At 41.4% G+C, this 13,802-nt stretch overlaps 1 protein-coding gene across 15 annotated transcripts in view; it reads right to left on the bottom strand.

Moving 5' to 3' along the window:
* INPP4B (inositol polyphosphate-4-phosphatase type II B) overlaps window positions 1-13,802 on the bottom strand; it is a 707,387-nt gene that overhangs the window by 182,269 nt on the left and 511,316 nt on the right. For all 15 annotated transcript variants that reach the window (XM_035702054.2, XM_025462335.3, XM_049097162.1 and 12 more), the window contains 2 exons: window positions 12,480-12,552; window positions 3,605-3,752 (listed from right to left, as the gene is read on the bottom strand). In XM_035702054.2, the coding sequence (XP_035557947.1) occupies window positions 3,605-3,752; window positions 12,480-12,552 (221 nt within the window). The remainder of the gene's footprint in view (window positions 1-3,604; window positions 3,753-12,479; window positions 12,553-13,802) is intronic.

Genomic DNA, 13,802 nt, shown 5'->3' with positions numbered 1-13,802 from the left:
AAAAAAAAAGATACAAAGAAAAGAGAACAGGGTAAGTGGAAACACTTTGGTGTATTAAAAAATAATAAAACTAATTATAGTTATGCCTACTAAAATTGCTTTTTAATTCCAATCCCTTATGTATTGTGATTATGAAGTCATTTAGTAAATTTCTCAAAAAAAAAGGTGTTACGCTGAGTACTTTGAAAACAGAACGTCTCCCTCTTCCTTTCCCAAGACATGATTTTCCTATGGTTCTCATAATAAAAGGTTGAATAAATATACATAGAAAAGGTGGTGGAGAAAGCAGATGATACATGGAAAAGGCTGCTTTCTCCTTTTTCCCTACTCTTTCTTTATTTCCCTTTGCAATTCACTGCCAGTGAACAGGTAGACGGAGAGATAGGAACAGGAGTGGAGAGAGGGGTTGAAGGCAGCACCGTGCAGGACTCGACAGTAGTCGACATGCCGAAGGTCAGCTGCTCGGCCTTTGAGGGAATCTCTAAACTGATGACTAAAGACAGACCCAGGTGGGGCACCTGGGTGGCTCAGCCAGTTAAGTGTTTGACTCTTTTTTTTTTTTTTTTTTAAGATTTTATTTATTTATTCATGAGAGACACAGGCAAAGGGAGAAGCAGGCTCCATGCAGGGACCCGATGTGGGACTCAATCCCGGCACCCAGGATCACGCCCTGGGCTGAAGGCGGGTGCTCAACCACTGAGCCACCCATGCGTCCCAAGTGTCTGACTCTTGATTTCAGCTCTGGTCAGGATCTTGGGTTGTGAGATGGAGCCCCATAACTGGCTCTGTGCTCAGCAGAGAGTCTGCTTGGGATTCTCTCCCTTTCCCTCTGTCCCTACCTGTCCCTTCAAATCAATCAATCAATCAATCTTTAAAAAAACAAAAAAAAACAACCCAGAGACTAGGGTAATAGTAGGGGTCTTTCTCTTCATTCACTTTATAATTCTCTTTATCACTAGCTTGCTGTATTTTAAAATGAAATAGCATTAGTGGTCCATCAACTAAGACTTTCAACCCTGGGCACCTGGGGGGTCTCAGTGGTTGAGTGGCTGCCTTTGGCTCAGGTTGTGATTCCGGGGTTCCTGGGATCGAGCCGAAAGTCAGGCTTCTTACTCAATAGGAGCCTGTTTCTCCCTCTCCCTCTCCTTTGTCCCTCCCCATGTTTGTGCTCTCTCTTTGCCTCAAAAACAAACACACAAACAAAAACAAATAAAAACAAAAACTTCAAAACAAGAAAAGATTTTCAACCCCAAAACATTATCCTAATAATTAGTCATTATATCATAAAGGGTATGGAGTATAATAATGTAGTATTATTTTTATATTTTAATAATGTATTTAATAATGTTAATAGATTTCCATGTTTTGTGAAGGATCACAATTTTCCACTTTTTGTATCTTTGTAAGTTTTTTAAATTTTAATTCTAGTGTAGTTAACATACAGTTTTATATTCATTCCAGGTGTACAATACAGTGATTCAACAATTCCATACATTACTCAATGCTCATCACAGTAAGTGTACTATTCTCCCTTTCACCTATTAATCTCCCCCATGACCTCCTCCCCTCTGGTAACCATCTGTTTCTTCTCTATAGTTAAGAGTTTATTTTTTTGGTTTGTCTCTTTTTTTTTTAATTAGCTCATTTGTTTTGCTTCTTAAACTCCACATATGAGTGAAATCATATGGTATTTGCCTTCTGAATGGCTTATATCATTTACTATTATACTCTCTAGATCCACCCATTTGTCATAAATGGCAAGATTTCATTCTTTTTTATGGCTAATATATACTATACACTAGAATTAGCCATAAAAAAGAATGAAATCTTGCCATTTATGACAAATATATATATTTAATCTGCTTTATCCATTCGCCTACTGATGGATACTTACGTTGCCTCCACACTTGGCTACCGTAAATAATGCTGCCGTAACTACAAAGGTGCGTGCATGTCTTTGAATTAGTGTGGGTAGGTTATGTGGATCCCAGAAGAAGAAAAGAGAAAGAAGGGGGCAGAAAACTTTTGGAGAAAATAATAGCTGAAAATCTCCCAAATTTGGAGAAAGAAACAAAAATCTAGCTCTAGGAGGCACAGAAATCCCACCAACAAGATCAACCCAAGGGCGTCTACACCGAGACACATAGTAATTAAAATGGCAAATGTGGTGAGTGACACAGAGACAATTTTAAAACCATCAAGAGAAGAGAAAACAGTAACGTGCAAGGGAACCCCGTAAGGCTGTCACTGGATTTTTCAACAGAAACTTTGCAGGCCAGAGGGACTGGCATGATTCAGATATTTTAGTGAGAATATAGGACTGGCTAACTTAGATGCAGATGTCAGGGGCCACTTTTCGGGCAAGGCCTAACTCTAACTTCTGAGCCCCCTCTAGTACCTCCTCTCCTGTGCTTCTCGGAGGGAATAAAGGTGCTATGCGTGACCTCGAACTCTCTGTCTGTGGATTCCTTCCTTAGGCTATGACACTTGGGGAGAACAGTTATCCTCCCCGAACCTCCCGCATGAAACGCGATCTTTATACGATACTAGCAGGAGCGGTTCTCCGTGTCCTATAACCTCGAGTGCAACAACGCTGAGGTTGATGATTCTTTTATGACTTCAAAGATCCAAATTCCGTAAGTTTGCTCTTCTTTCCTGGGGATTTGTTTTCCTCATCATATATGCTTAGTACCAGCTCTGGGTAAGGATAATATTGAATAATTTGGCTTACGTGAAATCGTGCTTGCAGCCAGCTCTTGTAGGTAGTCTGCTTAGGTTCCTGAACACGTTCTTGTCCCTAGTCAATAGTGCTGTCTGATTTTTTTTTAATTTATTTTTATTTGTTTTTATTCATGATAGACACAGAGAGAGAGAGAGAGAGAGAGAGAGAGAGAGAGAGGCAAAGACACAGGAGGAGGGAGAAGCAGGCTCCACGCAGGGAGCCCGATGTGGGACTCGATCCTGGGTCTCCAGGATCACGCCCTGGGCCGAAGGCAGGCGCTAAACCCCTGAGCCACCCACGGATCCCCATGTTGTCTGATTTTTATGGTCTGATTATCCTCATTCAGCTACTGTCAGATATCTCTCCTTGCCCCTCTTTCAATCCTTATTTCCCTAAATCTAGGTTGTTTCCTTACAACCTATTTTCTCATCTGGTTTTCTCTAAAATCTAGGCTCTTTTTTTTCTTTCTCTTACTCCTTTCTCAGAAATACAATAGAAATATAATGTAAGCCATAAATGAGAGTCATATATGTAATTTAAAATTTTCTAGTAGTCACATTTTTAAAGTTAAAAAAAGCAAGGTGAAAAAAAAAGCAAGGTGAAATTAATATATTTTATTTAACCCCAATATAACACCAAATTTTAATATTTCATTATAAGTCAGATATTTTGCTTGTATGATAAGAATTCAAAATATGTATTTTATACTTAAAGAGTATCTTAAAATGGACTGGAAATTTCAAATGATTAACAGCCATACAGGGTTAATGGCCACCAATACTAGACAGTGCAAGTCTAGATTTTTATGTTATAATCATAGTTTAAGAAAAAATGGCTTAGAGAAAAAATAGCATGAGACAATCATGAATTATTTTCTCTTACCTACACAAGTCTTCTTTTATGTGAAGAGAAATCAATTCCTTAGGAATATGAAAAGAAAGTATGCTCTCTGACATCTGCTCCCGGATTCGCATCCACTTATTGTCAGATGTGGGAAATCTATATAATTTACACACTGGGTTCTTTAGCACTGGGAGGGAAGAAAAAATAAGTTTAGTAGTTAAATTACAAACATATGCCCATTATATAAAGATCTATTAACAAAATCATTAATCGGTGTACCACTGCTAATTACTTATTTATTCAAAAATTTGTTTTTATCATAATTCATTAGTGTATTTGAATTTCTAAGAATTTTGTTCTTCTATTTTTTTCAGTCTTTATTGAATTTAAAAATGATACATCAAATTCCAATTCATAAATGTGGTTATTCTTGTTCTCTAGTTTACCACCTATTAATTTCTTTCTTTTCTAAAGATTTTGTTAAAGCATGTGTATTTATAAATACGTATCTATATATAATACACACACACACTATATATATATATATATATTTCTGAATTTCTGATCATTATTAGTCAACTTTGCTCACTTATGCAGTAGGTGAGAACTGATATGTTATTTCAGAGATTTCAAATGTCCCCACTACTAAAAATGTTTTATTTCTTAAATGCCAGAAAGGTTCATTCCTTTGCTTAAGAGCTATTACAATTCAAATCTTATGCATACCTTAGTGCCAACAAGTCAATAACATATTTTCCTAATATCACCAGAAGCAAGACAAAGAGGCTGTGAACAAACTCTGTTTGTGTGTGGGAAGTGATTAGGGAAGAAGTAACAAGATTATGCTATCAAGGATTTTAAAAGATTTAGGGCAAAACTGGAGGGCAAAATATGAAGATAACACCTGATCCTTTTTTTTTTCATGGGGCCAGCACTTGTACCACACTCCCAAGCCATTTATTTCCACTGCCGTTGAGCAATGAAGGCCTTGGTTACACTCATACACCAAAGCTTAATGGGCAATAAAATATCAGGCCAATTGCCAGTCAAGTATCTATAATTTTTTTTTTGGTAAAGATGTATTTATTTATTTATTTATTTATTTATTTATTTATTTATTTATTTAAGAGAGAGACAGAGTGTGTGTGAGAGAGAAAGCATGAGTAGGGTGAGGGACAGAGAGAGAAGCAGGCTCTCTGCTTAGGAAGGAGCCTGATGCAGGGTTTGATCTCAGGACTCTGAAATCATGACCTGAGCCAAAGGCAGACGCTTAACCAACTGAGCCACCCAAGCACCCCAAATATCTATAGTTATTTGGCTCCAGTTTACCAGTAAAGCTGATTTAAAACAAAACTGGATATTAAAATGCAGCATGGGTTATATGGGCCAGGTCTCCTCAACATATAGGGTAAAATTCCTTTTAGAAGTTTACTGAGATTCGGCCACTGCTTGGATCAATATACAATAGTTTTCTGAACATTAAAATGAGGATCTATTCATCCATTCCTCTGCAATCATCCATTCTCAAAAGTATACTTGAGACATTTTCATTATCAGAATTGATGCTATATCAGAAACCGTGATGCCAAACACCCCATATTCTTCAATAACCAGATTTAAAGCTTCTGGTATACCTACCTCCCCACTAACAACAATTAGCCAAAGTGTTTACTTTTCAAAAGCATCAAGAGAAGCCAGAAGACAGTAGACTATTTCCAGTACGTTGAGAGAAAATATTTAAAATCTAGAGTTGTATGCCCAGTTAAAAAGAAAAAATGAAATCTAGAGTCGTATGTCCAAAGGGATTGTATTTTTAACATAAACATTATCTCTAAGCTTCATCAATTAGATTATATCACAGATCCACAGGTAGAATTAATTGTATCTATTTTCTTTCTTTTTTATTGAAGTGTGACTGACATACGTTTCATTAGTTTCAGGTGTACAATGTAATGATTCAACGTTTGTTTACTATATTCCCAAATGATCACCACAATAAGTCTAGTTAACATCTGTCATCATCATAGTTATGATTTTTCTTCTTGCGATGGAAACTTTTAAGGTGTATTCTCTTATTAACTTTCAAATACAGTATTAACTATAGTCATCATATTGTACCTTATATCCCCAACATTTACCTATTTTATAACTGGAAACGTGTACCTTTTGACTTCACCCATTTCAACCACTGCCACCCTCTGCCTCTGGCAACCCCCAACTTGTTCTCTGTATTTATGAGCTTGGTTTTTTAGCTTTATTATTTTTTAGATTCCACATATAAGAGAGATCACATGCTATTTATCTTTCTCTATCTGACTGATCTCAGCATAATATTCCTTTCATTCTTTTTTATGGCTGATATATATATCATATATATATATATGTCATATTTTCTTTTTTTTAAAGATTTTATTTATTTATTCATGACAGACAGAGAGAGGCAGAGACACAGGCAGAGGGAGAACCAGGCTCCCTATAGGGAGCCCGATGTGGGACTCGATCCCCCTGGAATCACACCCGGGGCCAAAGGCGGCGCCAAACTGCTGGGCCACTGGGGCTGCCCTAGGTCATATTTTCCTTATCCATTCAACTATCAGGGGACACTTAGGTTGTTTCCACATCTTGGTTATGCAGCTATGAACACGAGGGTACCACATATCTTTTCAAGTTAGTGTTTTCATTTCCTTTGGATATATTTCCCCAGAAGTGGATTTGCTGGATCATACGATAGTTCTATTTTTAATCTTCTGAGGAACCTCCACCCTGTTTTCCATAGAGCCTATACCAATTTACATTCCTACTAAGAGTGCCCAAGAGCTCCCTTTTTTCTACACATGCTCTCTAATACTTGTTATTTCTTGTTTATTTGACAGCAGCCATTCCAATAGGTATGAGGTGACAGTTCATTGTGGTTTTCATTTGCATTTCCCTGATGATTAGTTATAATGAGCATCTTTTCATGTACTGGTTGGCTGTCGGTAGGTCTTCTTTAGAAAAATGTTTATTCAGATCCTCTGCTCATTTTTTAATCTGATTAGTTCCTTTGCTGTTGAGTTTTATGATTTCTCTATATGTTTTGGACATTAGGCTTCATCAGATATATTTTCTTTCATCTGAAATATAAGGCAGCCAATAAAAGAAACCATGATATCTCCTTAATTTCTAAAGTGACAATGTTTTAAAGATATAAGAATTTTACTACAACCTGTACTGTTCCATCTTTAGAGTTGGAGAAGAAGAAAAGTATGCTCTGAATTCAACAGAGTGTCAGTTAGGTTAAAGCATATATGGGATCTCATGAATTCCAATATAGCTTACATGATCAGGAATATAAATGCATTCTTTTACAGTAAGACAAAAACTCAATCTCTGAAAAGTCCAATTTTTTTTCTTAGTAACCTAAGTAAATTCAATTACTTGGTTTATCTATACCCAGTATATTTGCTGCTTTTAAACCTCTGTTTTATTCCTTCAAAATCATATAGAATTTTTGTAGCTCTCAAATCTGGTAAGAATTCTTCATTTTTCTTGCTTCCTATAAAATAATAACTATTTTCAGAAAATCTGTTATTGTGAATCAAGTTACAAAATTTTTCATTTTGTTATCTGAAAACTAGTCTTTCCACTTTTGACTATATTATTTTTATTTTAATGCTTTTCAATGTGTTTAAATACATATCTTCACTGAAGTAGCTTCGGCAGAAATCAAGGGCCATTTGATTAATGAGCTCCAGAACTCTCTTCTGACCACCTGGTACATATTATACAAGGACTCTGTGGAAAATGCTGTTTTTAAGGAAAATACCAGGGATAAATTAAGAAAATAAAAAAATAAGGCAACTTGATCATCCAAAAGAAAATCCCAACTGTGTCTCCCATCTAATTTTTATTAGTCATTTTTTTTTAATTTTTATTTATTTATGATAGTCACACAGTGAGAGAGAGAGAGGCAGAGACACAGGCAGAGGGAGAAGCAGGCTCCATGCACCGGGAGCCCGATGTGGGATTTGATCCCGGGTCTCCAGGATCGCACCCTGGGCCAAAGGCAGGCGCCAAACCGCTGCGCCACCCAGGGATCCCTCCCATCTAACTTTTATGTTATAGGACATGATTTTTTGAAACTCCTAGGTCTCCGAACATTTGTACTAAATCAGGATCTCAATGTAGCTATAGTGGGATCCACCCTACAAACAACCGAATCTGATCCAGCAGCATTCCTTATTAAACACTTACTATGCATAAAGCAAGAACACCTACTCTGTATCTTAAACTATCACATAGTAGAACATGACTTAAAAAAATGAAAAAAAAAAATATGGCCCAACTTCCCACTACCATGCAGATTTATTGCACTGGTTACAAAAAAAAGACCAGATAAAATGTTCGTAACTCAAAATTCTTACTACGTTGATAATGGGGAGATTTTTTTATCATCTTCACATAAAAGTAAGCATGGTATTCATGCACCAAATACTGGACAATGAATCATAAATAATGAATGCTTGTGCCAATTTTTTTTTAGGTTTCTTCCCTATAGAAGAGATACGATGCTAATAATTCTGCACACTTACTTACTCCAGCTATGGGAAAGAGTCCATCTCTTTCGGCTTGTTTTCACTGATGCCAAATTTTTCTTTATATAGAAGATACATTTATGATCATACAGTAGACCTGTCAACTCAGAACACTATTTAATATGTATTATAAATTCTTTAAAGAGACCCCTGTATGTATGCTCTTCAGTTTTCCACTGCTTTTGCCAAAACAACTGCTAGAAACATCATGTGACAGCTTCTGCCAAGAGAAAAGTAGTAGAGATATTTTGGACCACACCACGGTCTTGGGATGGCTTAACAGGAGTTAAAGGTCTAAGCTTGTCCAGATACCATACATTCCCCTCGAGGTCCACTCCCTATGGTGAGCACAGGAACAGAAAATAAATGGCAGATTTTTCTCCCCCAAATTGCAGCACAACTCAAATTTCTATATTGTTTCTCTCAGACACTGTGGCAGGGCTTCTTTAACCAGGTAACACGCTCAGCACCTGTGAAAGCCAACTGGGAACTATCAAAGATGCCAAAGAAACGTTCAACAAAGCCAACACACAGACGGCACATAAAGGAAAACCACAGAACGTGGCTGTTAAAAGCAAATGAGAGCAGAAAAGATAAACTAGAGAGATATCAAAGGAACACTTTTTTTTTCCCCCCTGTGCCTGTTTTAGGGATGTCCATAGATAGACAAAGAATTCCACAAATTTAGATTCAGGGACAAGGGGATCATCAAAAAGCCAAATACTTATTTACTCCAGTTGTCTTAAATATATTTCTCCAGGGGAAGCTCGTCTGCGATTATCTTCATGAACTCTCTTGCATTCAGGAGGTGGTACAAGTCAATATTTAGATGGAATCTGACTTTATTGGCTTTATGCCTTACAAAAATCATTAGTTTAATGTCCTGCGGATTCTTGTAGAGAATTCATTCTGTAGCTTTTAACTATGCGGTCGTTTAATAGTTTAATTATTCAGCTGAATGTACATGCATTGCCTGTTCTCCAAATGCTACGTTATACTTACTAAAGATAAGTCCGTGTAATCCAATTAGATACTGACATTCCCTCATTTGTACTTGGAAATATCTTAGATTTATATACAACTGAAATGTAGGTTGGCTCTTTTTAAGATTGGGTAAGAACTGAAAAACCCAATTAGAAATCACTAAAACACTATCCGAAGCATGGTTATGGAAAAGAGATGATAAGACAGGAGAGGAACTCAGAAAACACAGCAAAGAGAGAACTCTTTAAAAATAATAAAGATGAGGGGCACCTGGGTGGCTCAGCAATTGAGCATCTGCCTTTGGGGCTCAGGTTGTGACCCCGGGGTCCTGGGACCGAGTCCCGCGTTGGGCTCCCTGCATGGAGCCTGCTTCTCCCTCGGCCTGTGTCTCTGCCTCTCTCTCTGCATCTCTCATGGATAAATAAATAAAATCTTTAAAAAAAAAAAAAATAATAATAATAATAAAGATGATAAAAAGGTCAAATCAATTCTTAAAAAAAAAAACCCAACTCCTAAAAATGGTTTATTTGCTTTTCTTTAGCTTTGTTATAAAATCTAAATTATGTTACTGTTTGTGTCGTTTCCAAAGAAGAAAAGGAAAGAATGGAATAGGAAATAGGATACAAGCTATGTTAGACCAAGTGCTGCTTTCCTCGCCCAACCGAACCCATGCTCTTGGGCCTCCATCTTCAATTTAAGACCAAGAATAAGAAAAATTATTACAGATGTCAGAGAAGACATAAAGATAATATTTGTGGGCATTTAGTTTCCAGTTGATGATAATTGGTGAGTTTAGTGTGTAGAATCGGATTTTAGATTTTAGCTGGTCAGGACATGATTTGCCTTCACTCTTTCCAGCTCGAATGCTTTGCTCTGCTCACTCTAGTTCTGTAATTAAAGGAAAGGACGCAGCTAAAAAAGGTAGGAGGCAGCTTGTATTTCACGCTGAGGCGCCTGAAATGGCCTATAATCCTCTGAACTCAAGTTGTTTCTCTCCAATTTCCTTCTGTTGAAGGCATTCCCTGCATCTCAGAGGAACACCCCTTTGCTGGCTGTGAGTAATCATCCTATGAACTCAGCCGTGCTAGCACCTCCTCCGGGAAGCCTTCCGTGGCTCTCCCCCTTCCCCCTCTATGGGTTTGTCTCCTCACTTCCAGAGAACACAGGCATTGAAGGATGAGAAAAACTTGGTTGAGAGAAAGGCCTCCTCGCATTTGTCCACGACATGTTAGCTTTTTGACTGCATCATCTTTTTTGCCTCTTTTTTTCCTTCTAGTTTACCTACGACGGGCAGCGGGGGAGGTAATGGACTTCCTCCAGGAAGACAGCTGAAGCCTTCACAGGTGTCCACGACCTGATTCATCGATTATTAGATAATAAATTCACTCTTCCATAGAAGCTATTTAACGCCCTAAATATATTAGTACACAGTAATGAAAATACATGGAAATCCCAAAAGAGCAAAGTTAATGGACTCTATCATATCCATTAGAACAGCAAAGGGCAAAGAAACCTGGTGAGTAAGTATAAAGGAGCAAGGGCCAGTAGCAAAAGTCAAAATGGCCCCAAAATTAAATTGAAATGGGAAAAATACGACAGAGACATCTTTGGTTCTATCAAATGGCATCGTCTAAAAAATGCCCAGATTTCATAGCTCACGAGTGAAAGGAAAGAAAGGAGGAAACAGGGAATTTGCTTTTTGGCTGGAATTCATCAGGACTTAAAACGGGTAAAGAGGGACGTATTTTTAATGATCTCCTGATGTATTCTGAGTCATGCACTGCTTAGGATGGGGTGTTAGTGAGGAGAATGTCACCCCAATATTTGGCTCACGTGGTATAGTCTTGTCCTTCCCTAAGGTCAAGGGGCTCAGAGCAGACATTCGTGGCAAACGTTCAAGGTGGGGAGCGTGCCTCCGTGACGTGGGGGCTGCGACCACTGAGAAATGTCATTATGGGGACCCCCCAGGGGGCTCAGCGGTTGAGCACCTGCCTTGGGCCCAGGTCGTGACTCCGGGGTCCGGAGTTCGAGTTCTGCATTAGGTCCCCGCATGGAGCCTGCTTCTCCCTCTGCCTGGGTCTCTGCCCCTCTCTCTCTATCTCTCTCTCTGTGTCTGTCTCTCGTGAATAGATAAATAAAATCTTTAAAAGAAGAGCTGTCCTGTAATCACGTGGCCCCGTACTTCAGAGCAGAGGCCTTGGGACCAAAAGTGGCTTTGAAATCTGGACCTGCCACCTGCCAGGTAGGCGACCTGGGCCAGGGTCCGTGTCCACCAGACGAGGACGACGGCAGCGCCTGCCCGCAGCACAGGCCGGGCCAGCAGGACGCACCAGGCATCTAGCCCGCCGCCCGCCGCCCGCCACCGCACCTGTCACGGCCTCCCGGGGCATTCAAGGCAACACAATTTACACGACTATTGCACACCAGGTCCATAATTCACATGCACAATTTGCCACATTGTTCCCCATCTTAGGAGCTTCCGTTTTATTCGCAAGGTCATCATGTAACACCTGGTTTATACCTCATTGAAACCCAGACGGGTCACTCCACGCGCATGCCCTGGAGCATAGGAACGCGCCTGTGAGCGGGCCCGCCCAATCCACCCACAGAGCGACAGAGATTTTAATGATTTTGTTGTGATTCTACAATCGGGGGGTCAAGCTAGGGGCAGCTGGACGGCGCCGGTCCCGGGACAGAAAGCACTGGGGAGGCAGCCCGCCCCCCCCCCGCCCCTGCACCCGGCGTGGGTTCTCTCGCTCTCGAGTGAGTGAGAATCAAACTAAGTAAGAGCTTCATATTCCTTCTCAGGGGTCTGGGTTCGGGTAATATAAACCCAAAGCTAAAGGAGCGTGTTCGGCCACGGAGCCAAAGCATCTTCATGCGCTTCCGACGGGACGGCTAGCTGCGTGGGGATGGGGCCCAGGAGGCTCGGGTCTGCAGGGGACCAGAGCGACATGGGTACAGGTAGCAGGGCCCGGCCCGAGGCCCAGGATCGCACCCCCCCCCGTCTGCGCCGCGGCCGCGAGTGGACCCCAGCTTGTCCCGAGTGTGGGCAGGACGCCCAGGAACCCACCCTGATGGCTACAAGGACTCGCCGGTCACCCGGGGAGCACCTGCGAGGCCCCGCACGGAGCCGGGGTGCAGCCCCTCTGTCTGCAGAGCTCGCCCCTGTCTGCGCCTGCACATCCAGGCGAGACCCCGCACCAGCCTCCACCCCACGCGACCAGCTCATCCGCTGCCGAGGGCTCCCGGACGATTCTGGAAGCACGCGGCCCAGGTGCAGTATCGAGCCCGCAGGAAAGGAAAACCCACGCGGATAGGAAGCGAGCGGGAGGCTCCCACCCCGAGACACGTACCTGCATTCAGGAAGGGCAAGTTCTCTTTCCCGCTCCCACCGTCGGGGGCTGCACATTCACACACCAGCGCGCACTGGGCGAGAACAAAAGGAAAAATAAAAACACGTCAAGGTAATGAAATCAAGAAGGGAAACGCTTCCATTTTGTGGACCAAACCTGAGGCTATGCAGGGGGTTCTGGAAAGTTCTGAACAAGGTCACTTGTTTCGTGAGACTATTTTTAGTTTTGTTCTTTACTATGGATTTGTTTCCTTTGGGATTATTTCCGGGTGCATTAGGTGATCGCGCCGCCTAATTGCAGGAGCTTCGTGGCTCCCGTTAAAACTACCTACAAAACTAAGCAGAAAGCGGAAAGGGACGGTCTCCGTAGAAACCTGTCCCTAGCACATCGCATTTGACAAGCTGGATGGTCCTTTTTTGTTTGTTTGTTTTTTAAGCTGGATGGTTCTAGATTTCTGTCCCCTGGGGTAGCTTTTGGATCAATAAAAAGCAAATTGTTTTCTAGATTTTTAGTAAAATAAATACAAGATAAAAGACATTGTGCCCATCAGGCCGCATAAGGCAAGGGGAAATCTTCGTCTGTGGCAACACAGCGCAAACGCTCGCTCATGAAGTATGAGGACGCTTTATAAATACATTGACCTCTGATTTATAGACCGAGTTAAAAATTGATAACTTGCAAATAAACTGATTCATAGATTAACAGACTAAGCTAGTGGGCTTTTACAGAAGCAACGCTGCCCTGGATGGAGAGCATGGAAGATGGGGCGGCTGGCTCGGGTCACGACCCGGGGTCCGGGGATCGAGTCCCGCCTCGGGCTCCCGGCTCAGGGGGCAGCCTGCTGCTTCCCCTGCTCGTGGATGCTCGCTCTCTCAAAAAAGTAAATAAAATCTTAAAGAAAAAAAGAAAAAGCAAAAGAATGAGACCATATCTGCAGTGCGAAGTGCGGGCGGGCAACCGCGTCCCGGATGATGCAGCGGCAGGTGGTGGCCCAGGGGCCGCAAGAGGTCCACATCCACACAGACAGACGCCAGCAGGACGGGCACTCTTTTTCCCCCCCACCAATGAGTTTCCTTCTCTGTCTGTAGCCACAAAAAAAGTGGGGCGGTGCTCGTTGGAGGGAAGAGGAGAATGGATTTCTGGAGCTAATGTAGGAGCCATAAACCAATAAATGCAAATAAAAACCAAACAAGCCGAGGAAGCCCCAGCAGCTTCTCCGGTGAAGGAGCCCGAGGGAAGCACGATGGCCTGTCGCGCAGGCTCTGCCCTGAGCCTCGGGGGGCCCGGCTGTTGCCCACCCCCCACCCCCCCCCCACCCCCCCA

This window comes from Canis lupus, chromosome 19 (genome assembly GCF_003254725.2).
Source record: "Canis lupus dingo isolate Sandy chromosome 19, ASM325472v2, whole genome shotgun sequence".
Classification (NCBI taxonomy): Eukaryota; Metazoa; Chordata; class Mammalia; order Carnivora; family Canidae; genus Canis; species Canis lupus.
Note: the sequence above shows the minus strand (reverse complement) of the source record. Positions and strands in the feature narration are given on the sequence as shown.